The sequence below is a fragment of the Zootermopsis nevadensis genome, unplaced genomic scaffold, assembly GCF_977971745.1.
Source record: "Zootermopsis nevadensis isolate Lab colony 2312 unplaced genomic scaffold, Znev_1.0 Znev_ptg000025l, whole genome shotgun sequence".
Classification (NCBI taxonomy): domain Eukaryota; kingdom Metazoa; phylum Arthropoda; class Insecta; order Blattodea; family Termopsidae; genus Zootermopsis; species Zootermopsis nevadensis.
This window is the reverse complement of record NW_028259157.1, coordinates 9,189,929-9,217,251: the sequence shown is the minus strand read 5'-3', so window position 1 is coordinate 9,217,251 and position 27,323 is coordinate 9,189,929. Positions and strand designations below refer to the sequence as shown.

Below are 27,323 nucleotides of genomic sequence, written 5' to 3'. Positions count from 1 at the left end.
TATGTATAACTTGAATTATACACCAACAACTTTGGGGGTACAAAGTTGAAGAGAAATTATATCTGGGGGTACGCGAACAAAAAAGGTTGAATACCACTGGTTTAGGCAACAGTCAAGCTCTCCAAAATATCTGTTTCTGCTTACGAGGCAGCTGGTCTGTTGAACAACTCAGGTACTCAGACGAAAGCAAGGAACCTGAATGTGTTAATGTGGGGAGATGACTCATAGGCCTTATGTGTGGGGAAAGTAAATTACTATCTTAACGACTACACTAACCAGTGACACCGGAAATTAAAAACGAAACTCCCTCAAGCAACCTTCGTAAATAAGAATTAATAACTAAGTATCTCCTGTCGTTCTAATAAGCAATGCCAGTTCTAGCGGATTTCAGGATATGATCGTTTCAGAAAACAATTGCCTTCCGCCAAGTGCTAATTTTTTTGTTAAACTGCGACGGTTTCAGAGATTAACAGACTAACTCAACTGATCACAGACCTTCTTCATAAACTAACAAGAAATTTCCCCATGTTCACGAAAACCCGGCCAAATAAACCAATTTTCAGCCAGATCAATCCAATCACACTCTGTTTATATAAGATGCAACCTAATGTTCAGTTCATACAATGTAAGACCACGAGTCTAACCGTTTTCGACGATCGCCCGTGTTCGATTTTCTTAGTTGAATTCCAGTAGTTCTCGAGTTTGGATTCTATGTTTGAGGATGGAATTAATGAGCCATGAAGACGCGAACTGATTTTTGGGCTAATGAACATATTTTATTGTTAGTCTAAGTACAGTGGCAAGCACGTGTAACCTCTGTCAGCTTTCGTAATATTCCACGTTTCTGATACCAGATGGCTCCATCCTGTCTGTAAGGAAGTTACGCAGAAGCTACATTCTACTGAGCCCTGTAGATGGCTCGTGCAGCAGATATTTAGAAACTTAACGCTGAGATACAAATTTTCTTTTTCGTTCTAATTTACGCAGATAGGCCTAATTCTTTCAATGCACTTTCTTCTGGGAAAATAGATATTTTGTTTTTATGATAATATCTGTCTGTTTTCACTCGATTTGCAAGAGTTTAGAATACGAAAATACTATGTATCATACAATCAAATCACCACCGCCACCATCTCTATAATTATGCAAGCAACTCAATAACACGTAAGATTTGGGGGTTTCACAGCGGTGGGTATGAAGATTTCTGTCTTCTGGGTTGTTGCGCTGTGTAGTCTGGTCGATGTTAACCAACGTTTCGGAGGTCATACTGCCTCCGTCATCAGGGCAGTATGACCTCTGAAACGTTGGTTAACATCGACCAGACTACACAGCGCAAGAACCCAGAAGACAGAAATCTTCATACTTATCGCCCTGATGATAGAGGCAGTATGACCTCTGAAACGTTGGTTAATATCGACCAGACTACATAGCGCAACAACCCAGAAGACAGAAATCTTCATACTTATCGCCCTGATGATGGAGGCAGTATGACCTCTGAAACGTTGGTTAACATCGACCAGACTACACAGCGCAACAACCCAGAAGACAGAAATCTTCATACTTATCGCCCTGATGATGGAGGCAGTATGACCTCTGAAACGTTGGTTAACATCGACCAGACTACACAGCGCAACAACCCAGAAGACAGAAATCTTCAACTCAATAACAGTCTGAATTATTTCAATCATCTTCACAGTTATAGAATCTTTCATGGACTAGACATTTTAATGTTAATCTGCTGAATATCAAGGACAAGCGCATTCCTAGCCATTTATATCTGGAGGTCCCAAGTTCAATCATCGGCTAGTAAGCCGGTCATTTTGTGTTAAGTCCTAGGAAAAAAATGACGACGGACTTTAAAATAGTCCACGACCAAGCCTTTCCATATCATTAATTTTTCTCATGCAAAGCTCTATAACATTCAGAGTTGAGAAGGCGTGATTAAACAGGGCATTTCCCTTTTCGCCAGGCGACTTCCGAGGATCCAGTCACATCAGAACCCTGAAGACGGGGACAGAGTTTGTTACCGAAACGTCGGTTTACTACTGTAACCAGCTAACGCGGCTGATTGCCTGAGAAGATTTTATTGATAAAAATAAGGAATTTCTTGACTGAGAGACCTTTAGTTTTTCATGTGGGTATCTACTCCATGGAACTGAAGTGCTGATGTCGGTTCTGAGGGGGAACAGTTCCAATATGGAGCGAATTGTGATAAGTGATTAGGAGTGCAGAACCTGACACGCGTGACAGAGATCAAGGATGCGTAGGTCACGGCCCCACAAGATGCAACCTCAGCTTTCTATTTTTAATAACCTTGACCTTAGACCTGCCGTCCCGGCACTATTTTCTCCTCACGACCGGAGTCCCTTACACAATTTCAGTTGCCACGATGAGGAGTCCCGAAAAGACTGTTCTTTGCACGATTTGTCTTCTGATACGTAAGTACGATCCTACAAAATCTGAGACTGGGAACTTAACATTAAGGCTTGTACTATTCCTAACGAAAATAACATTTATGTCCAGTTATTACAATGCATTAACACAGTGACAGGTAACAGAGCTTGCCGTTTGCCTCTTTGATCGCTGGCTACACGGACTGTGACAATTCGAATTCGAAATGGGCGGAAGAAACGTTTTGATTTCGACAATAAACAAACAAAATTTACAAATGTTGCTAAAGTAACGAGAATATAACTTTAAATTTGTAGTTAAGAATGCAAGTATCAAGCGAAATGAATCACGAGTTTTAAATTCAGAGAAAAGTTTGAAAGAGCGGAATACATCCTCATCAGTGAAGAAGAAGATGGCGGTCTTGTGAGTAGTGACGCCGTGCGCCTACTAGTCAACATGACGTCAGAGCCCACAAGACTACCACTAACTTATACGAATACATGGATTTTTTTTTAACTTGTGATACTATACACCGAGCTACTCACAGCATCCTTAAATGGACAAGAAATACTCTTCAATTTTACTAACTAAAGCCATCTTTTTGCAAAATGTATTTCCATAGCTCTCTTTCATATGGATGAATAAGTTGTAGTACATCATACTGTCAATGGTTACTTTCTTAGACGTTTCACTATCTTGGCGAAATCACTTTTCATTTAGACAAATTTTAAAGCTACAATTCTTGGAAATATAAAATATATTACTATGCCGAGTATTATCTATAACCTGTGTGAGATACAGTTTCACCCGATGACGAAACTAGAGATATGTTATAAACCGCATTTCACATTAACAAACGAAGGAATGTGTCCAAAGAATATGCATCAGTTTCATGACATGTCTTCATCAGAAACCTTTAGCATTTATTTATTATTTTAGTGTTCTGTCTGACGACAGGTCCATATGAACAGGATCCTTCCATCCTTTTCTCGGACTGGGACCTGTTCATATACGTTCTTGGCAGATGATCCAGAAGTGGTTTGCCATTGCCTTCTTCTGTGTGTGAATGGAGTAATTGTTGGGATGCCACGGAGAAACCGGGGAAGCCCCCGGAGGAAAACTCCACGGCCTTGCCCAACACAAGTTATAAATTCGGGCATCGCAAATAAAGCAAAGAAAATACAACCACGCCACGGTTATCAACATCAATTAGTTAAAGGTTGACACTGAGACCAGTCTCCGAGTGATCTGTGAATCAAAGTCCTTAAATTCTCTACGTAAGGATATTAGTGAGTTTATGATAAATTTGGTCTAAATAATTAACTGTCGAATAGCTTATCGTCGAAGTCAGGATTGTCTCCATTTTTAACAAGGAGTGAATTACACAAGTTTAATATATTCTGCCTATGATCCGATACGTATTAATTGATTGTTTCTTGTTTTACAGTTTCGAAATCATATGCAGATCATGGTAAGTTCAATGCGCCACTTCAGCATAATTCTTCTAAAGATATGACGAAACCTGTGACCCCTGACCTATGAACTGCAGGCCGACTTGATGTTCATTGCTTTCCTTAACTCGTTAACAAAACAACGCATGTCTGCAAAATTAAGGGAAGATTTTAACAATTATTTTAAAAATACATATTTTAAAATCTGTGCCAGATAATTGTGGAAATTATATGTTTGTAATTGTACTGAATTATTACTAAATGAAGAAATCAACCACCTAACGTCCTAGGACAGGAAATTTCTTATCGCCTAGGTAGACAGCTACAATTAATTCCCTTCAGCAATTTATAACTGAGGCCTTCCATTGAATAACGCTGTATAGTTCATAAAATTACACCGAAACACTGGCGTCTACCTTCAAGTTCACACGGCATTACAACACAGAATACAGACACTGAATTTTCAAGATCAACATTCAATTCCTTAACACCTCGCCTTTCACTCATATACTGTTATTACTTCATTCTAAATTCCACTTAAATTGTTCTGTGCGCGAATGTTTTATTGCAATATATTTTAGGAAATAGCGCGAATATGTTGCTCTGATCCAAAGAATCCGCATTACGGGACAGTCGAGATAAGTATCGCTAATTATAACTGAAGTGTTCAGAACAGAGACTAGCAGACAGACAGAAGATCAAATGGAATGAGGAAATGTCTGCTGTCTACACGCTAGGAAAGACGGAGCATTACTCGTGACACGTCGACGTGTCCTAGGGGAGTAGTACAGCCGTCCATCCACATCCGCGAATTTCCTATAACCACAGATGATGGTATACACAGGCACGAAATTCCTTTCAAAAGTTTCTGCTCACATTTCATAAACCACGTGCTGCGTCACAGCCCGCGTCTCGTTGCTTCAAAAAATTCCGCGTATTTTATGGTACATAAAATTTCGTTACCATGCTCACAACAGCCCAATCAAGTACATTTGGTGACTCTTAATATCACAGACCAAGTTTTACACTCATAGAACTTCGCAGGTAGAATAGTTGTTTGTATGCTTTAGATCAGTGGTATTCAACCTTTTTTGTTCGGTACCCCCAGATATAATTTCTCTTCAACTTTGTACCCCCAAAGTTGTTGGTTTATAATTCAATTTATACATAGTATATAATCTACATCTAAAATAAATTAAATAAATTACATTACTGATTATTCAGTGTTTATCATAAAATGATATAAATTTTAAAATTTCACGTACCCCCTAAGATGTCTTCGCGTACCCCCAGATATAATTTCTCTTCAACTTTGTACCCCCAAAGTTGTTGGTGTATAATTCAAGTTATACATATTATATAATCTACATCTAAAATAAATTAAATAAATTTCATCCAAAATAATGTATTAAATCTGTCCCTGATTATTCAGTGTTTATCATAAAATAATATTTTTATTAAATTTCACGTACCCCTTAAGATGTCTTCGCGTACCCCCGGGGGTACGCGTACCCCAGGTTGAATATCACTGCTTTAGATAGCATACGGAAAATACAGAAAATTCTGAACTGCACGGTAGCAAATATTTCCTGAATTTAGACTGCTCTTAATTTCTCAGTAAATGCAATTTTGATTTATTATTTTAAACCTGCCACATATTCAAGGGACTTTACTGTATTTATATAACGATGTTGTCCTGTAGCCTAAACATATATTTAATGAAAGGTGAAATGATGTTAGGAAAACAACCGAAAGAAAATAACATAATAATTCACTCAGGGGTTACATGCCGGTAGATATATTTATTAGAATCCGTTAACCTCCTTCGCGATCATCTGAGAAACGTGTCACTCGCGAATACGATGTATGTCTGTAGTCTTATTATTAAAAGCTATTATATTCTTTTTAACCCAGACAGCCAAAGAGAGCTTTTTGCATCTTTATTTGAAGAGACGTTGTTGCCCTTGGGTACATAACAAGTGAACATTTAAATTCATACATAACATGCATTAGAGTAGCTGTCACACAAACGCACTCATCCAGCACGAAATGAAATGAAACATCCAACTTGGCAAGGTTTATGAAATGTGTCAGGGTCATTCGACCCGATCGAGAAACATTAATCGCGTCTTTTCTTAGTTCCGTTATTTAAGGCCTGTATGCATCGCCATTACAGGTTCCTCACGCGACATATCATGATGTATCATGGAGATGAACCGAATGGAACGAACTTCAAATAAAATTAAGCCAATTTTTTTAAAAAAAAAAATTAACAAGTTACCTTAAGTTCAAGACCAGATTCAAGCAAATCTGTTCTACGAGAGGAATTAAAAGACAGCAATATTGAAATATTTTCGTTGGATAATTGGCGACACTGCTGAAGCCTAGCCATGCTGTAGATTAAGAACGGATGTCTGCGAGTATGGACCAGTTGTAGTCATTTGGCGGAGTGCGGGCGGCTCAAAGACGTTTGCTACGCTAAAGTTTTGTACCAAGGACGAGGAACATTAATTAATATCCTTTCTTTCAGAAATTCCCAGAAATCATTGCTTACTTGTCTATATAAAGAACACTCGATCCACTTCATTAAAATATTTCAATCCACTCATTGTGACAAACAGCTGTGTCCACACTGAACACCTACTTTTGGTGGAGCTCTGCCCGTTTCATTCCTTCAGACAATAACGCAACTACAAATGAACCACACTCGCAACACAGGGAATCAGCAGTGTTGCCAAAAATAAAACAAAAAAATCCAGTATTCTCATTCGAATATCAGTTAAATTCTCAGCCAGCTGTGTATTTTCTCAGATGCGTAAAAGAAGAATCTTCCAGCAAGTGAAACGTAGCTGGATTAAGATTAAAAGAACTCTGATAATGCAACTGAACTGGTATATTTTTCCTTGTCCGCTCTCGAGGCTGGAAGCCCAGGAAGGAACACATGTTCGCGTTGGACGGACGGACCGTGGCGGGCATTCCGAGCCTGGGGCAACAGCAGCATTCTGGCATCCGGTATCGAGGCATTCTTCGCGTGCAAACGGATACCAGCGGCCTCTTCCTCAAGGTGAGTGCTGGACGTTCTTGAAGGAAATTAATCATTCTTATACAAGTATTCGTGCTAGATACTGAGTTTCAGTGACAAAACTTATCTTTGTGCAGAAATATTTTAAGAATGGCGCAAAATAATTCCAGAACAGCTGACAAATATTTACCTTTGTGAACAATTTGGTCCATTATGGCCTCAGTCCTCACGTTTTCTCTCTTACCTACAATGTAGCCAAAGTCTCAAAGATATATTTCAACCCTCATAATATACTCAAAATTATTGTCCACGTTATCTTTAATTCTGCACTGAATACAATTTTTAAGCTTCGACGTTATGTGAATTTCCCAATTCTATTAGTTAGTTTCTTTTTCCTCCAAATATTTTTTTCTCAGGCACCAATTACGTATTTTGTGAGGTATATGGTATTCGCGGCGGCGAATATGAAGATGATTCTTATACGACGCTGACTGACCAACGACGTCTGTCAATTTCTACGAGATTACACGGCGCAGTACCCCAGAAGATAATTTTTTACCATCGCTATTATTCTCTCATGGCATACATTTCTTTCTCGTACGAACAAAATAAGTAGAGTTATAATTTTAAGCCCTAATTTATAATATTTTGCAGAACAAAAAAAAAGTCCATAAATTGTCTCTACTCACAATTTAATCGTGAATATAGTTCGTATTTTAACATTTATGCTAACATCTGTTTTTGATTTAAATTAACATAACAAGATTTCTTCATATTCAATGAACTTTAGGGATTCTCGGATGAAACACGGACGTCAGATCTGTGAATGTTGCTATTATATTCACAGGCTTACGTAAAATTTCACTACCGAAAATGTTTCCTGTTCGACTACTCTGAACAGAATCCACAAGATGCAATGAAGAAAAGTTAAAACAATTCAGTAATACACGCAGCATGCTGGAAGACAAGATAAGACATAACATCACGAATGCCAAGCACAATGCTAACAACTACATCGGAATTTCAAACATTCCTTAGTTAATCCCATAAAACGATTAATCATTTTCTCAGTGAATTCCACTGGACTACCAAATCACAATCGGATGTTGAAATTTACATCCAATTTTCTCGACACGTCCTCGTATATAAAATCTGATTTTGTCATAGCAGAAGATGAAGTCTAAGCAAAGTTGTGTTATACAATAAAAAGTAAACAATTATAATATCGAGTCTGTGGCTTCAGGATATCAGTATAAGTATGCATGTTTTTTTTTTACAGCTTCAAAATATGACTTACACGAAGCTGCACGAGAATCTGCCCGAAGGATGGTGGTCGAACACAGACAATGCCCGGGAGAATTTCAGGGAACTGCCCATCACAAGTTCAACCATCGCCGTCAGACTGAGCAGACAAGGGGTAATTACTCCGACATACACTTCTCCATTTAGTATAATAAACTCTTGACTGACGACTGCATTAATATTTGGCAACGATAAATAGTGTTTAATATATGAATATACAATTAATTTATTAATTTCGCCACATGGCAAATGGTCCTATATATAACCATATAACCTTACATGTGCACAGTGCTACGCCCAAAATTAAGTTTCATAACTCGCATTTTATCATATTTCTTACAACAAACAAACCGATTTAACTACTACTACTGTTATTATAGTTATTACTTTCGAAAACTTAATTTTTTTTTAAATTTTACACTGGCTTTGCATGTGGGGCTTACAAGTTTTAATTTTTTTTTTATAAAATCAAATATAACTCGTAAGATTAAAAAGATTGTCTTCTGATGCTGAAGATAAGTTAAAAGGAATATCCACGCTGTTTCGTGAAGTAGACATTGGAACTTTTCGATCCAAATATAAGCTGAATTGGCTCGATAATTCAGTAAAATTATCCAGTACAAAAACTAATTTGTCCCCGGTGCACCACGACCTGAAAACGTATGTGCGAATTGAGGTATAGCATCACGCATTCATTCGGCATATATTCATCGCATTAGTGGTTTCATATACATAACTGTATCTATTCAAAATTAATAATTCCCTGAACTTGATCAAAACCAGAACATGTTTAATATTAACTCAGTTAAGAGTGCACCAAACATGCACGACGCCACTGTGCACAGAATATCTCCAAAAGTAATGAAAATGAAATCTTTCTGTTTCAGTTTAGTCCAGTGTAGATTTAAAACTTAAATTTCTGTAAATAATTTAACATTTGCGCAGGTGGAGACAGTGTCATTTAAAACTGGTCTGGACGACTGGGAGATGAATTTAATTCAAGGAATTGTGAACCAATTACAAATCGATTTAAAGTTTTTAAAAAGGGGCCAGAAAGGAAAAAGGAATCAAATTAATGCTTCGTACAAAATGATGGAGGTAAGAATGAATGTTTACTATTATATATACCTTTTATTTTTTTTAAATATTTGACGTAGAAATCTAAAACCTGACAAAACTTTTCACTGTCTCAGGTACTGATACACGATATTTAGCGAGTTTTCTCTAGTATTGTCTTCAGTTGCTCTGTTGTCATTACATTCATACTTTTGTATTAAGGTTTACCTTTAGATAAATGTAGGAAGAATAATATCAAACACGTGACATCTAATAATATGACTAATTTTACTAACCATAAAATGGAATATGCCTGTAATAGTTTTCTACACGCGAACATAAATCCTTAAATCACAAAGTTGTTCCATTTGTCCTCAACAAAACATTTTCGCCTTTCAAGCTACAATGGGAAACCTCTGTTATTGTTATACGTAGCCCTTGCCTTCGCTGTCGTTGATAATGTTCTGAAAGAGAGTCCACTCCACGGAGCTAAGCCACTTATGGGGACTGCACCCTCTGGGGACACCCTGAAGTAATGTCGCCACCCAGCCCAGTCAGGACCGGGATTATATATATTTAACCTTCGGGGTTTTACCACAGATCCCTTACCCACGATACTTACTTTCTTGGGGCCTGACCCCCTGGGGCTTTGCCTACGAGCTTTGGGAACCAATTTCCTACCCTCACAGAAATTGGACTGTAGTCCATCGCCGTCAATGGCCTTGTCTGCACTGTTATGAACACGTAAAAGTGGGAGTAAGTCTCGTGCCTACACTACAGGCTACATTTCCTCTAAAGTATGAAGAATATTTCACCAAGCAGTGCCCATCGTTTGGCTAGTTTTGCAATTATTTACCGTGGCAATGATGGGTGGAATCCCAATGCCCTTCCCTTCTTTTAATTCGGAACTCTCTCTCTCTCACGAAATTAAGTTCCCGATTTAGAAAACAGTAACGTAAGAGACCAAATAAAACGTGTTGATATATCAAGTTTAAGTTGGTGTTTCAAGAGATACCATTTGTAATCTTTTACTTCAGAACTCTGTGTTCGGGAGATGCGAGGTTCTGTATGAAGTGACCCGAATCCCAAGATCCGTTGCTTTAGCTCGTGCCGAATGGTTCCCATCAGCAGATATATGTGGCAACATGAACTTCGTTGAAATATTCAGGACACGAAACTTAACAAACTGTGAATACAGTGCCGAGTTTCATTTCGGGCTTCCAAAGTCCAAGGAATGTCACCCGGGGGGCAACATGTGTCAAGATTTCTGGAAAGTAAGTACACACAGGAAAACATTTCCTTTAAATCTAAGAACGAATCTTTTTCAGGGATTTGATAGTTACACAATCATGCCAGCAATCTCTTTAAGTGATATTAAGAATCGATCGACGCATCATATAAGACAACAGCTTTTCTGCTACGATTTCCCAAAGGAAAATACTACAACACTAATAAATCAACCCCAGGAAATGCGTGAACGTGTAAATAAGAAAACATACACAGTCAAACATTATCCCATAAGGCCCAAAATTCCATAACAGAAATGATCACCAACCAAACAGGCTACCAAATAAAACTTGTTTGTTACACAGACGAGACGTCCCTTCCAACTTCACTCTCACGTCCCATTACGTTCACAGCATTAATTTGGCACATACATGAAAACAGAGACAAAGAAAGCGTAATGATTTTAAACAATTTTTGGCGCTGTTTGAAATACTGAGGTCATGAGGCATCGGTTTATAGTTAAGATGGCGAGAGATGGAGAACAGCCAAGAAACGTCTGATAGTCTTGTATTTGTTTATTCAGTTATGACTATGGTGAACCGCCACGGTGGTCTAGTGGTTAGAACGCTGGCCTTGTAATCCTGGGGTCTCGGGTTCGATTCCCGGCGGTGCCCGAATTTATAACTTGTGTTGGGCAAGGCCGTGGTCTAGGCATCACGGAGTTTTCCTCTGGGGGCTTCCCCGGTTTCTCCGTGGCATCCCAACACACAGGAGAAGGCAATGGCAAACCACTTCTGGATCATCTGCCAAGAACGTATATGAACAGGTCCCAGTCCGAGAAAAGGATATGGACCTGTCGTCAGACAGAACACTACAAATAAAAAAAAATGACTATGGTGTATCAGAAGGATATCACTGCAAGCATTATCACTATTTCGAATACTATAGGAGAGTCGATTTTGAGGCCGATACTAGGCCTCGATCTAGTACGAATACTATGTGGTGTCTCCCTTATTACAGAGAGTGTCAATAACGAGGTTGTCCGGATGTGGCGATCAGAACGACTTCAGAATACTTCAAACGGAAACCAACTCGAGAGTATTAGTAAACCTGCACTTACACGGAGAGAGTGAAGCATCTGTCAGCTCATACATTACGATGAACCTCATTTCTATGAAGGAAACTTCACGTCGCTTCAGTCCCCCAGCCGACCCCATTGTTTCAAATGAGCTCAAATTCAAATTCACACACGCGAATGGCCACAAGGTATGTCAGTTCAATATGTCGTTTTCGGTAGCAGCTGTAACAAGAGATATTAAATTAATTAGTGACAAGACGATGTTATTGTTCTGGGTTATGACGCCGTGTGCACACATAGATATATGCTAACGTTTCGGAGAAACATTCTGCCTCTATCTTCAGGGCTGAAACATTAATATCTACCTACGAGTCAGCACGTTATCATTACCCAGAACATCGTAGTCAACTCGGCCGCTGCGATAACCTCAAATCTCACAATTACTAATTAGTGTGTGATTGAATAATCTAATATATTCTTTCGTTTTCTTTAACTCATACATTTATATAGGTTATATTTGTCCTTGTTACAACAACCGTAGCACATAACGTTTATAATTGAAATTTATTATGATTCTGAATTCGTAATTCACAATCATTCTGATGCAAAAGAATATGTCTATAATGATCTGTGTTGCATAATCTTTCTTTCTCTATATCCACTTTTACCCGTAGGTGTCGAGGTTTTTATTTATTCATTCTTGATCTATTTGGACAGTGGTAGGACTCCCTGGATGAGTGATCAGCCCGACGCAAGGCCTCTACCTATACAAACACAGAAAGACGCGGACAAACATTCAAGCCTTGAGTGGGACTCGAACCCACAGTCCTAGGGGCCAGGCTGACGAGGTCCATGCCTCAGCCACTCTTTATATTAACTTTGTAAACACATCGGCTGATCCATTGACTAATCGATAAATATCGTATGGATTAAAAATTAATAGAGTGGCAGTTTCAATTACAACCTTTAGCTCCTGGGTATTTGTGACAAGTTATTTATTAAATCTTTTAAAAATCACAGCATACAAACTTAGATTACCCGTACTTAATTTACTTTAAATGATTGGTTTAGTTTGACAAAAGATGTTTATTGCAACTGCGTTTTTCCATAGGATACATGTCCTTTACTTGAAGAGATGGAAAAGTATTATCCGAGATATACAGAAGAAACAACAAATATAACTCCATCAGCAAGCACAAATAAAGGAGCAACAAATGATATTCCAACATCCATGAACGCAACAAATCTAAACACCACTCAACCGGAGGTTTCGAACAAAGAAAGAAATCAATGGGAACTTGGGCTGCTGGGATTACACAACCCTCCACACCAACCTTTAATTCCGAACGCTTTAGGGCTCCAAGGATCCGAGAGAAGTTTCCAACAAATACAAAAACTAAAAGAAACAATTACTGATGTAGCTACAGATTTTGAAGAGTCTACATTGATTCATGAGAAGATGACTTTGGAGAAGGTGTTGGTAGCTGTACGAATTTGTCGTACAATGACACTGTTTGACTTGAAAAGGGCGGTTTCGAGTGTGAATTTCCAACCACAGAACAACAAACAGCAGCTTACAGAAAGGTAAGTAAACTCCTTTCCACGTGGCTGTACAGTTCTTGAAAAAAACCAAAGCTGCCTAAAGGTAAGAGAGCGGAGATTGCATCATTGCATTGCTTCACGTAAAACAAATTATACCTTTCAAGTCCTATTTATCCTTATTAATGATCAATTAATGGAATCTACCGCAATATTCCATTAAGCTATAATTACATGTGAAAGTTAACATTTAAGAACTTTTAACAGCTGATATGAAGTTGATATATTTCTTTCGACTTACATGTTTTCGGTAAAATAGTGTAATTGCGTCATATTGTGAATATTATATCAATTATTTATTTTAATCCGTCTGATCACAATATAATTTTATTTAAAATTTCTTATAATTAAGATAATAAAATATCATTCATGTTCCATATCGATTGATCGATTTACATTTCGGAACATTTACACAACATGTTTCGGTTTTTATAAAACCATCATCAGGTGTAAAATATATCTAAGAACTTAAAAACTCAATTATTGTGATCAGACGGATTAAAATAAATAATTGATACATGTTCGGTGTCTGTGTTGTTTTAGTCATATAAAAATAATTGGGTTTTAAGGTTTATTATTTAATTCTCTGAATTATTATTATTATTAAAAATGTTCTTGGGGTTTATGTGTTTGTATTAGTATGGTACAGGTTTCTTATATGAAATGGGTGTCCGATGTCGGTGTCCTGATCTGCGTGAAATGCACACACAGATCAAACATACCAAATACACGGGCGCTACAACCCAGAAGATTATCATCGATTTCTTTATCGCCGTTAGAATCTCAAATGTCACAGGTCAAATAGACTTAAAGATCTACTTTAAGACAGATATCTACCAGTTGTGTCGACTTTTAAAACTACTGTATTGTAAATAAATAATTTACAAAAAGGAATGAATGCTTGAATACAACGTTACGTATGAAAACTAAGGAATTCTGACGGTGGTAAATTACACTTGCTGTTACTAGATTTCAGGACTTTGTCGATCGATTAGATTTCTGGCAAAGTTTTAGTGGGCTTATTTTATTTTATTTCTGTAGTTTTAAGTTTTTGTGGGTATTTACACAATTTTTACTGTAAACTGTATTAACTACGGCTACAACACATGATTTTAGGAGTTTATGTAAAATTACTTGATACGCTGTGGTTCCAGAGGTCCAAATGTGTAGGTCCTCCTCACAGATTCATCTGACGACGAAAACAGATCCAGTTTCCGAAACGCGTTCTTTTCAAAATACTTTACGATAGTAAAAGACCGAAAAAGGCAGTAATAATAACAATGTTACGTGTTACAGTAAGGTGTATCGCGATGTTATGGTCATGTGTGGAACCAACCCTGCTTTCCATATACTCAGAACGTGGATTGAGCAGAAGGACCTCAGAGGAGAAGAAGCTAATCAAGTAATGGTCACAATGCCGGCACATCTACAAACTCCAGGCCCGGATATTGTCAGGCAGTTCTATGTGAGTACGGTGACGAGAACAGATGCGAGCCTATATACAGAGTAAACGAAAGAAAATTAAATCAGAATCACGTTCACTAACGTATAATATACTTCTGCATAAAAGTTGTGCATGTTCGAACAAAGTATATTAAGGGCGGTATCGCACTAGGATGCCAACGGGAGGCCATGGCGCAGCTGCCAGCATCTCGGCCAAACTCAATGCATTAATTTAGTAGTCATATATCGCACCTGGCATCCGTCTGGCAGCGCTTCCAACTTGGCATCGCTGCCAACCACGATGCCAAGTTCAAATGCTACTGGCATCGCTGCCACGGCCAAGGCCAAATCAACATCACATGACAGTCTGGCCAGTCCATTGACGTCCTTGCGTGAATGTGCTTGTGTGTATTTCTGTTTCTTCCAAACATGGATAATTTCGACACCGAAAGATTGATAATTGAAATTCGGTCCCGACCATCACTATGGGATTCATCTGCTATTGAATACGCAAACCGGGACTTGAAAAAATGAAACTGGGTAGAACTTGTGGAAATATTTGGAGGAGATTTATTTACAGTAGAAAAGAAAGAATTAGCTAAGAAGTGTTTCTATGGCTTTATTTGTGGGGCCGCTTTCCAATATGGCAACTTGATTTTTAAGTTTTTTTGTTTAGCAATCTATATATCACAAATAACGTGAATTAAGAAGAAACCTGCTTTTATAATGTTTTATTAAATAAAGTTTGTTCATGTAATATTACATGTGATTTGCAAGAACTGAAATATTTCAAATTCAATAATGGTATGGACATGCAAAGTGTGTGTATGGAGAATTTTTTTTTTACTTATTTCTTTGTAACAAAATTGAAATTCACTCCAGGTATGTAGTTTTGATAAAGGTAAATCTCATTTTCTCAAAAGTGATAAAAGTGGACATTTCTCCTTGCTAATAGCCCTTCATTTCGTGATCTCATAATGTTGATCCATCTGTTCGTTCGACTGGCGTCGAAAGCTGGCAGCTTGTCTGGCGTCTTTTTCTGGCAGCTGGACGCCATGGCATCGCTGTTGGTGTCGCTGCCATGGCATCCTAGTGCGATACCGCCCTAAGGAGCTCCTCACGAAAGACTCTGCTCCAATGAGTAAGACTGGTAGACTCAACAGTCACTCTTGCCTTGCAGGATATGATCCAAAGTATGGCAGTTCGTGAGGACCCACAGTTGAAGACTACGTCTATCCTTGCCTTTTCCCACCTCCTACGCATCGCCTGCGTAGACTCCAGGTCCCGTTATGCCCAGTACACGGACGAAACATTCGACGCCACCTGCGAGAGGCACCATGCTTCAGAATACATCTCGTGGTTTACTAGCATGCTGCGGTCAGACGCTTCTCTGCGACGGGTGTACGTAGCTGCCCTGGGGAACACGGGGGCTGTCGCGGCACTCGGTCCTCTCAAAGCTTTTGCAGAAGATGCTACTATCACCCCATACCTGCGAGCCACCGCAATCCTGGCAATGAAGTATCAAGCGCTGAGCTTTCCGGAGCAAACTTCGAAGATCCTGTTCTCCTTGTACCACGACGTCGGGCAGCCCGTTGCAGTGAGGGTGGCTGCTGTGTCGCTTCTGTTCTACACCAGACCACAACTCGTGTTGCTGCAGCGCATTGCAGTTCTAACTTGGTACGACCCGAGTCTCGCAGTGGCTGCCTTCGTTCGCAGTTCCCTCGTATCGCTGGCGAACTTAAAGGACCCTCTCCTTTCAGTGTTGTAAGTTTCTTCTTTCTAATTACGGTTTTGTGCAGTGATAATACCTACCCTGATACAGGTTCTCTTGACATTGCTTAGTCTGTTGTAGTGAATGCTGCCATTGTATCATAAATAGATCTCCTAAACCCTTGCCAAATTACCAATCATGAACACCTTCAAATCTCTATGAGATCTGAGGTTCTCACTGCGATGAAGATGTCGATGTTGGACTTCTGGGTTTACACGCCGTGTGAAATTGTATTTGGCTGATACCAGCGTTTCGGAGGAGCATACTGGCAGTAGCCTACAAATCTAATTTATGGATAACTTCATCGCCTTGAAATTCTCAGATCTCAAACACATAAAAGTATATCTCTGAACACGACTGACTTTCGACATGCGAAAAGGGCGCGCTCTAGAGCGGTCAACGAAGACTGTACTGGTCAGACTTGTGTCTTAACATAGGTCATTAGTTTTAAAATGGCGTAAGGTGACTCGATATGGTAACTCATCACATAAACCCCCTGATTATGGTATCAGAAGTATAACAGTTTCCTAAACTTTTGGTATTAACTCCACTTTCACAGGGCAGATCACCCCAGAAAACGTCATTCAACTTTATCACCCGAATAGCTACCAATTTCGATGTCACTATTCACTAAATTGTGAGGTATTTTTGCCTTAGGCTCTGAAAGTTGCATAATGTTACTTATAGTAAGAAAACTGTCAATTAAAATAATAAATGTCTTCAGATCCAGGTATGCGAGAATGGTACTGTCACTTGTAAACCCTGTACCACTCGGACTGCACAAATCCCACAACGTCATGTGGTCCACGGTGAGTGGTAGTTTGCAGGAAATCGTCTTCAACCAACTGTTGCATGAAACGAGTCTGGACGCCACCAATTTCTATTACCGCTACACACATCGCCTTGAAGGAGTGTCTCGAGTGGCGTTCCAGGTGGGCTAAGTAAAGTAACATGCTATTTGTAAAACTTGAGGTTCTCACAGCGGTGAGTATGAAGATTTCCGTCTTCTGGGTTGTTGCGCTGTGTAGTCTGGTCGATGTTAACCGACGTTTCAGAGGTCATACTGCCTCCGTCATCAGGGCGATGAGTATGAAGATTTCTGTCTTCTGCAACAACCCAGAAGACGGAAATCTTCAACATGCTATTTGTTTTGTAGGCCACGACAATTCAGCTTCAAAGAGACTCACAGCCATGTGCACGTCGGAGTATTCAAGTTTAAAATGTATTTTACTGTTCGCTTAACAACATACAAATCTGACCGTAACTGGGCAACATGGCCTATCATACTGAACGAATGTCTAAATGAATAATAATTTAATGTGAATTTCCACGTACTGCTTTAAGGGTAATAACCAATTAATTCTAAAACTGCATGAATGAAACTGTCAATTTAGCTCCACTTATGAGATCTGAGGTTTTCAAGACGATATAAAAACACTGATCGTGATCTTCTGGGACGTGATGACGTGCAGTCTTGTCCACCCAGAAGACCACAATCCACAAGCTGCCAACCTTGTCACAGTGAACAGCAAGTGTAACTCCGTTAACGAAATCTCAACACCAAAACAAGATGTGTCGATAATTATCTTTTTGGTATCTATGCCATGTAGACTTTTACGCAGATATAAACGTTTCGAGGACAAAAATTGTCTCCATCTTCAGGGCACAAGACGACCCAGAACAACGTCCTTATCTTCAGATCCGCGAGAACCTCAAAACTCATGTGAAAAATGTGTTCATGAAATTTAATTCTGATACAATTTTCCTAGGGAGACTTGTTCGTGTCTAATCCGGATCAATTCCTGACACTGCTCCGAGAGTTGATACACCCTAGGCCTGACACGTTACAAGCCAGACCGGCCATTGAGAACATCGAGAGGCACACCAGCTGGCTACGAAAAAATCTCAATATTGCTCAAAGAACTCTGCCCAAGTTTGAAGGAGATTTCCGTATACAGTTTGGTAAACTTATGGAACGTATATTCCCTTTCGACAAGAAATTACTAGTCGAATTATCTAAAGGTTAGTCAAAGTTTACAACCTATACGCGTACAGAATAGTCTATGGAGCAGATGTCTCGTGAAACTACACATCAAAATTCCTGTAAGTATGGAACATCATTATTATCACCACAGAAACCGCCACTGAATTCGATTCTGGGCCAGTACAAGCCAGGTAAGTTCGCGGAAACTACTTCTCGATGATCCAGTTTAATTTAACTTCACATCTTGTTTTCCAAAAACTGTATCCACCAAAATTCTGTTCGTACCCCCCCCCCCCCCCTCATACAAGGTATATCTTAGAACACGAGGATTTTCTTATGTAAGTTTGCCTTCTTCGCCTGGGCTAATTCACCTCTGGTCGGATTACAGAAAGCACTTACTTTCAAACTACGTGTATTCTTACATTCTACCTCTTTATCAAGAGGTCACAACCAACAATATTAAGACCATAATAATAATCAAATTTTTAATAATCTTATCAAATATATGTAAATTTTTGCTGAGTATTAATATATCAGTTAAATTCACAAATTAGGAATTCCGTGGAGCAGAATTGCCCATCAGAAGCTAAATTCTCCGGCTTTTATGGAACCCCAAAGTACAATACCGTGTCACCAGCCACTATCCTGAACCAGATGAATCCAAACCACAGATCTATTTTAATATTATTTCACCACTTACGCCAAAGTCTTCCGCATAGTCTCACTCCTTCAGGATTTCAAACAAAAATTTTGTGCACACTTCTCACATCCCCGCATAAACATATCGTAAAACTCCCATACCTGCTCCCATTGGCTCGGGGCAGGCTACACCTTTCACTTCCCTGCCTATAAATCCAGCTCCTCACACCCCATTGGCATATTCATCGCCCTGATGACGGAGGCAGTATGACCTCTGAAACGTTGGTTAACATCGACCAGACTACACAGCGCAATAACCCAGAAGACGGACATCTTCATATCGTAAATTGATCTTGTAACAATTTATTTCAGCTGGAAGAAACCTGGTAGAGCAGATGAAGACCGGGAAAGACTTCCATTATCAGAAGATAGACAAAACTACAATAAGGACAGCTGTCGTTACTGAACTTGGGTTTCCTATCAATTTCGACCTGTCGGTCCCATGGGCATTTCGACTCGTGGGCAACGCCAAAATGGATGTTGAAAACAAAGTGTTGGAAATGCATATAGACATGACGTAAGTGCACAGGTATTTTGAATCTGTAAGCATATTTCTCAAAGAGCACCAGTTGAACAATTTCTTTGAAACCTAACGATGATCTTCTGGGTGTCGGCGCCGTATTGACTCGCCGGTCATAACGCCGAAGATCATACAATCCACAGAACAAAGTATGTTACTACGACACCTTTAAACAGTCGTTGTAACTGGGCAAATGAAATTTGTGTCGTGGCTAAACGCAAATAGGCCTATTAGTGCGAGTTGCAATCTAACCTTTCAGAATATTTGGATCTATAAGGAATTAAGTGATGGGAGAATGGAGAAGACCGTGTAATGAGAGATCCATAAATCGAATTCACCACAAATTATTAGTATGATCAAACCAAGAATGATGAGAACGGAGAGGCATGTAGCGCGCGCGGGAAGATAAGAAATGCGCAAAAAAATTTGGTTCGGAAGTCTGAAAGTACGAGGCCGCTTTGAAGACCTAGGCGTAGATGTGGGTTAATTAATCAGGATAGGGACAGATGGTGGGATCTTGTGAACACAGGAATAAACATTAGCGTCTCACAAAAGGCGGAGAATTTCTTAACTCTGCACCATGAATTACTGAGATATTAAAATCCAGAGCCTGAACCTTCGAAACTTATCCGCACGACGCAGACGATCAAAAGCTCTTCTCTCATTTGCCAGGTATACATCTCACCTTCTCTCTGAACTGTGTTTCTACACCACATGGGATGAAACAGTGCACATGGCAGCATCTCACGGTGTGAGCGTCTTTCGACTGCCACCTCTAACGTTAACGGCAGTCATTTACAAGAACGACATCATGCAAATGGCTGCTAAAATTGATGAAGCACATGATAACAGTTTAATATTTCACCACTCAAGTAAACCTTTCACGTCTCAACACGGCATTTTCGACTCTACGACAGCTACAAGGAAGAGATCGGAGTCGGTTATCCACGCAAAGAGAACTACACAGGTGAAAAGAACAGTGTTTGATTATGACATCTTCAGCAATTCAAATGTTGATGATTTTTCCACATACGAGGTGCGATCGGAAAGTTTCAAGACTGCGCCTATAAAAACCCGTACAATTATCTCAGGTATTAAATTCATCCATCACCCTCGAAGTAGTTCCCCTGGGAGTGAACACAACGATCCCAGCGCCGCTGCCAAGCCTGGAAGCATCCCTGGAAATCTTTCTTTGTCAGCCTGTCAAGCACCATCTGCGATTCTGCCTGAATCTCTTCTATCGTCTCAAATCTCCTTCCCTTTAGCTGAATTTTCATCTTTGGCAAGAGGAAGAAGTCACACGGAGCTTAGAAAGGAAGTTGGGGTCGGTTCTTGAAAGATCTTTGAGCTCCTGACAAACGAGAAGTCGATTCTGCTTCTGGTCCTCAGACAGGATGCGTCGCATGTGGAGTTCTTCCTTTAGAATCAGCTGACAGGTCCCATAGCCTATCCCAACAATGTCGCACAAGTCGTTGATGGTACGACGTCGATCTTCGTGAATGGCCTGCCGAATCTTCGTAACATTTTCGGGCGTTGTGCTCGAAGATGGTCGTCCAGAACGCTCGTCATCATCGACAGAGGTTCGGCTATTTTCAAAACGTGAATGCCACACAAAAGTTTGTGCACGACCCATTGCGGACTCCCCAAATGCTTGCTTTAGCATTTCATAGGTTTCCGTAGTCGTTTTGGAGAGTCTTTGGCAAGAGATTCAGGCAGAATCGCAGATGGTGCTTGACAGGCTGACAAAGAAAGATTTCTAGGGATGCTTCCAGGCTTGGCAGCGGCGCTGGGATCGTTGTGTTCACTCCCAGGGGAACTACTTCGAGGGTGATGGATGAATTTAATACCTGAGATAAGTGTACGGGTTTTTATACGCGCAGTCTTGAAACTTTCCGATCGCACCTCGTAGGTGAAAAACTATTAATGTAATATTAACGAATATCAACAGATCAATGCATATTGAACAACTCCATACAATATTTAACGACGCTCTGGCAGAATCAATGGTTTTTCAGGCTTACGTGAACGACGAGAAGGTGAATATGTAATGGTTGTGTTTCAGAAATTGAGGTCAGTGATACCAAATATAAACATTAACTACACGACAGAAGGACCAAATGTTTCGCCTCTTGCGTGGCTCAAGAATGGAATTAACATCCAAGGACATTTGATGATGTGGCCTTCGCTTGAAGCCAGCTCAATTTCAGTTGAACTCGACGGTCTGAATTCAATAAATTTTGATCTCGGTTTGAGTAAGTACAATTTACAACTTCATCAAAATGTCATTACGAAAGCTAATAACAGTATGCATTGGAATTAAAATGTTTTAAAACAAATTCCAGCATAGACAACGAAACGTTAGCCACTTGTGATACTTTTCGAATTTCAATTCTTATATTTCAGCACGAAATTACTTGAACGGTTAAGTGACTATAAACTTTTCCAAGGGAAAACCTGCACTATGGGGTTAGTTAAGGCTTTAAAGCCAAAACTCATCTAAATAATATTTAATAACTCAGTTATTATCCTAAAATACAAATTCTCCATTACAAAACTTAGATGATTCATGATGTTTAGACGAATAGTCCCTGTTTATTTCTAACAATCATACGGAAACCATAAATACAATAAGATGGTAAAGTTGCGTCATATTGTGATATAATAAGTATATATTAAATCTTGTCCGTCTAATCACAATAAATTCTTATTAAATATTAAAATATTACAATAATTAACATTTTAAATATTTAAAATATTAAATGATGTTCTTTATCGAAATATTCGATTTACATTAGGATGGTTCTTTTAGGAACTGAAACATGTCGTGAAACATGAAAAATGATGGTCTAATGTAAATCGAATATTTCGATAAAGAACATCATTTAATATTTTAAATATTTAAAATGTTAATTATTGTAATATTTTAATATTTAATAAGAATTTATTGTGATTAGACGGACAAGATTTAATATATACATAAATACAATGTTAAAAAAAGCAGACGTCCGAATTAGTAAAGCAAGTGACACTTAGTTGCAACTGGGTTTAGAGGGTTAACTGTTAACCCTTTTGTGATTTCGGGAGTTCTAACTGTTTCAGGGAAAATGCCTGGCTACGAGAACTTCGTGCCTGCTGAGGAGCAGGTCAACACCGCCCCGAATGAGTCCGATACAGAGTTCTTGGGGCAGCAGAATGTGTCGAGTGCAACAACCTCGCTGGACCAGGTCACAACAACAGAACGCTCATTCTCGTTCGAAGATAGCACACCGACTTTCAGTCAAAACAACGCGACAACTGACAACATCGAGACGATTGCCTTCTATGACACGGCGACAACCGATGCAACTTCAAATTTCAAAGCGGAAACCGAAGCAAACACAGCGCAAATACCTGCAGACAAAAACACTTCACATACCAGAATCACTGACATGAATGGCATGGAGCACAGTCATCACTCTTTCAACGCCTCGTATATAAATCCTTTCTCCACGCAAGTGAAAGGAAATCCTTTCAGATACTTACTTGCGCAAACGATAGATGAAATTCACAGTAAGTGCAAACTGCAAAACATATTAAGATTCATAAGATGGTAAAGTTGCGTCATATTGTGATATAATAAGTATATATTAAATCTTGTCCGTCTAATCACAATAAATTCTTATTAAATATTAAAATATTACAATAATTAACATTTAAAATTTTTAAAATATTAAATGATGTTCTTTATCGAAATATTCGATTTACATTAGACCATCATTTTCATCGTTTTGAAGCTTTATATAATTATATACACCTGAGGATGGTTCTTTTAGGAACTGAAACATGAAAAATGATGGTCTAATGTAAATCGAATATTTCGATAAAGAACATCATTTAATATTTTAAATATTCTAAATGTTAATTATTGTAATATTTTAATAAGAATTTATTGTGATTAGACGGACAAGATTTAATATACACATATTAAGATTGTTAAAAATATCTGGTTCCATTGGCAAACATGTATTGGGACTTTTAATGTTTTCGTTATTTGGTATGCAAAGTCCCTGTTCTTAAAGACCACAACATGATTACGTGTGGGCGGAAAGGGGGTGAATATCCACGAAATTTCAACGCTAGATCCACATAAATAGTCAGTTACCGCTTTACCCACGGCCATAAATCAAGGATATAATTTGCATTGGACAATACATTATTAAGTATGATTAAAAATACGAAGCCAATCGCTTTGGTTAAATGCATGAATGAGCTTTTGGTCCGAAGCTGGTGTCCTAACAAAGTCTTAACACTTCTGGGTATTTCTAATTCATAAAATGCATGGACCCGAGTGGCAGGCGAAACGCAAAGAATCAAACTCAGGCTATCTAACCCTGCTCGACAGTCAATGTACGGAACTTTCGGGGAAAAAATCCGCAAATTATTGTGTCTGAGAAAGAAAATAAACAATACTAACAGATCTTACTTTTTTCAAGTTTCTCAAATACTGTTACTATTACTACAACTACAATATTTCTAATTATTATTATTATTAAGCATATAAATTAGTTGTCATTTAAACTGTAATTAAAGCTTATTTTTCTACAATGTTTGTGCACTTTAAGTTCTAAGCGTTTGTTGAAGTCTTTAAACTAGCAATAACATTATTCCGATAACGCCCAAATCAACGCTAAAAACGTTTAGTGAAAGGTTTCCTTAAAAATTATAAAATTCCAACAAATGCTTCAGTGAAGAAGTCTACAGACGTAGCACGTCCATAATTTCTGTATACGTACATTTATTATTTCCTTTGGAATAGAGAAAACCTACCGCCACGGTGGTCTAGCGGTTAGAACGCTGGCCTTGTAATCCTGGGGTCTCGGGTTCGATTCCCGGCGGTGCCCGAATTTATAACTTGTGTTGGGCAAGGCCGTGGTCTAGGCAACACGGAGTTTTCCTCCGTGGCATCCCAACAATTACTCCATTCACACACAGAAGAAGGCAATGGCAAACCACTTCTGGATCATCTGCCAAGAACGTATATGAACAGGTCCCAGTCCGAGAAGAGAAAAGGATGGAAGGATCCTGTTCATATGGACCTGTCGTCACACAGAACACTAAATAATAAGAGAAAACCTAAACTCCATGTTTCAGGTGACAATGCCTATGTGGTGGATATAAACATGAGAGTAAATGGCACCGAGTCCAAGACCTTCACAACATTCTGGACGTACGCCGCTGGATACAATGGCGGAGTTCATCGCTTTGGGTTCTTTCTCACAGAAGCAGCTCGGCAGGTAAGCTCATTCAAAAACGATTTCCCGCAAGAATTTATCTGAACGCATTGGTCTGTTTGGTTTAAATCTGCCTAGTAACTCTTAAACTTATCTTGAAATGTAAATTTCAACCGCAGATCATATAACATCGTGACGCAGATTTAAATGGATAAAATGCTACGCACACCACTAAATTTTCTTTAAGGAATTTAATGATTCGTCTGTTTCATAAACTATTTAATTAAAATTACGTAAATATTACGCTAAGCAGTAAATACTTTTACATCTCGCATAGGAATGCAATATAACGAACATTGCAAATGGGCTGGACAATATGATTTCATTATCAGCTGCACTCATTCTATCTCGAATACGGGGTGGTGACTTTCTGTGCATTGATATGTAACTTAAACGAGACCAATACTGACATTTGTGTGTCCCGTTATTTGCAACGGGTCGTTCCACTAGTGCATAGACACTAATTCAGCTTCAGACGTAAAAAAGTTTTTACATCTCAATTAAAAATGTTTCAATGGAGTATGTTCTAGAACAGTAGTATTCAACCTGGGGTACGCGAAGACACCTTAGGGGGCACGTGAAATTTAAAAAAAATATATTATTTTATGATAAACACTGAATAATCAGTAATGTAATTTATTTAATTATTTTAGATGTATATTATATACTATGTATAACTTGAATTATACACCAACAACATTGGGGGTACAAAGTTGAAGAGAAATTATATCTGGGGGTACGCGAAGACATCTTAGGGGGTACGTGAAATTTAAAAAATATATATATTATTTTATGATAAACACTGAATAATCAGTAATGTAATTTATTTAATTTATTTTAGATGTATATTATATACTATGTATAACTTTAATTATACACCAACAACTTTGGGGGGTACAAAGTTGAAGAGAAATTATATCTGGGGGTACACGAAGACATGTTAGGGGGTACGTGAAATTTAAAAAAAAAAAATATTATTTTATGATAAACACTAAATAATCAGTAATGTAATTTATTTAATTTATTTTAGATGTAGATTATATACTATGCATAACTTGAATTATACACCAACAACTTTGTGGGTACAAAGTTGGAAGAGAAATTGTATCTGGGGGTACGCGAACAAGAAAGGTTGAATACCACTGTTCTAGAATGTATGCTGTTTATTGCTGTTCGGACCTAATGCACCCTCTGCTCCAGATTCGCTTCACATCTACCCTCATTGCATCAGCCACCCCAGTGATGAACCTGAAAGACATCATCCGATCCAACACCACAGCCTCCATTCACGCAGACATGGTTTACAACGACGACGGAAGAGAGTGCCAACTGTCGCTCAAGGTATTCGTATTACATGTGGACAAAAGCTTCCCCGAAGAGGTGCCCAACCTGGACGGGCATTACCGAAATAGACATGAGAAAATGTAACCATTGCGTTACTTTTAATCATACAAATATTACCATCAATATTACATTCAACACATTCCGGACGTGTTGATATTGGTCTTCTGGGTCATAACGACGTACGGACGTGTAAATATGTCGGAAGGACAATATCCACCCTCGATATGGAGGCAGTATCAGGAATGTTGTCGTCTACTTATACGAGGGTAACTCCAAAAGTAATGCACCATAATCTTTTTAAAAATTCAATTTTTATTTTATAAATTTGCTATTCACAGTGGATGGCGTGTTGCGCCGTGTATTCTGGGAGTTTACAGACGTTATAAAAAAGCAAGTACCTCTGAAACGTCGGAAAACGTGTACTAGAGACACGGCGCAACATCGCAGAAGACAATCATCTTCAGATTTGCGCTGTGATAACCTAAAATCTCACGCTGTAAACTGTTTCACAGACAGTGATGGGGCACAGCGCGATGAAAGCAGAATCTCTCGAGGAGGAGCACCTCACAGACAAGTGCATAGACAATTACGAGGGGCCAAAGACTGATATCGACCCTAGATGCTTGCAAGCAGTAATGGAAGCGATGTTCATGGACAGATACGATGTGACGGTAACCTACAACGACGAGGTAGGCATTGAAGGGCCACGAACAGCTTCAGGGGCAAACTATCATCTTTAAAACAGTTACTACAGTTACTACAGTAATTACATTTAATATTAGTATTAGCAAAGTAGTGATTTTGCTACAATTAGCTTTACCTATACATATATAGAGGTATCGTATTGGAAAGAATTGACAGCAAAACAGGAAACCCTTGTTTTTACATGACTAGTTCTGATTATGGCATGAGAAGTGACGGAACATGTAACCAAAGATGATGGAGTTATCATAACGTATATTTCAAAATAGTTATGTTTGATGGACAATAGAACACTTAGCTGGTCTGCGCTCGACATCATTAATCAAAATTATCAATTTTTATTAATATCGAAGCGAATGCTTTTGACATTTAAGTAAAATCCATTCATGCAAATTATTTTTCGTGTTTGTCAAGTAAGCTGAAATTCAGCTGAGAACAATTTATTTAAGCATCTGATATGAATA

General features: G+C 38.7%; 2 protein-coding genes across 3 annotated transcripts in view; one reads left to right on the top strand and one right to left on the bottom strand.

The window, feature by feature from the left end:
• LOC110832575 (cadherin-like and PC-esterase domain-containing protein 1) overlaps positions 1 to 27,323 on the bottom strand; it is a 270,092-nt gene that overhangs the window by 157,593 nt on the left and 85,176 nt on the right. The gene's annotated exons all lie outside the window — the stretch shown is intronic.
• LOC110832562 (vitellogenin) overlaps positions 2,361 to 27,323 on the top strand; it is a 30,805-nt gene continuing 5,842 nt past the window's right edge. Inside the window, exons 1-19 of the mRNA XM_022069668.2 lie at positions 2,361 to 2,438; positions 3,839 to 3,862; positions 6,761 to 6,906; positions 8,144 to 8,281; positions 9,112 to 9,264; positions 10,260 to 10,496; positions 11,470 to 11,715; positions 12,639 to 13,111; positions 14,423 to 14,591; positions 15,750 to 16,333; positions 17,065 to 17,272; positions 18,110 to 18,362; positions 19,336 to 19,540; positions 20,216 to 20,510; positions 21,606 to 21,795; positions 22,643 to 23,092; positions 24,674 to 24,816; positions 26,014 to 26,154; positions 26,670 to 26,846. Coding sequence (XP_021925360.2) covers positions 2,390 to 2,438; positions 3,839 to 3,862; positions 6,761 to 6,906; positions 8,144 to 8,281; positions 9,112 to 9,264; positions 10,260 to 10,496; positions 11,470 to 11,715; positions 12,639 to 13,111; positions 14,423 to 14,591; positions 15,750 to 16,333; positions 17,065 to 17,272; positions 18,110 to 18,362; positions 19,336 to 19,540; positions 20,216 to 20,510; positions 21,606 to 21,795; positions 22,643 to 23,092; positions 24,674 to 24,816; positions 26,014 to 26,154; positions 26,670 to 26,846 — 4,281 coding nt within the window. The 5' untranslated portion in view covers positions 2,361 to 2,389. The remainder of the gene's footprint in view (positions 2,439 to 3,838; positions 3,863 to 6,760; positions 6,907 to 8,143; positions 8,282 to 9,111; positions 9,265 to 10,259; positions 10,497 to 11,469; positions 11,716 to 12,638; positions 13,112 to 14,422; positions 14,592 to 15,749; positions 16,334 to 17,064; positions 17,273 to 18,109; positions 18,363 to 19,335; positions 19,541 to 20,215; positions 20,511 to 21,605; positions 21,796 to 22,642; positions 23,093 to 24,673; positions 24,817 to 26,013; positions 26,155 to 26,669; positions 26,847 to 27,323) is intronic.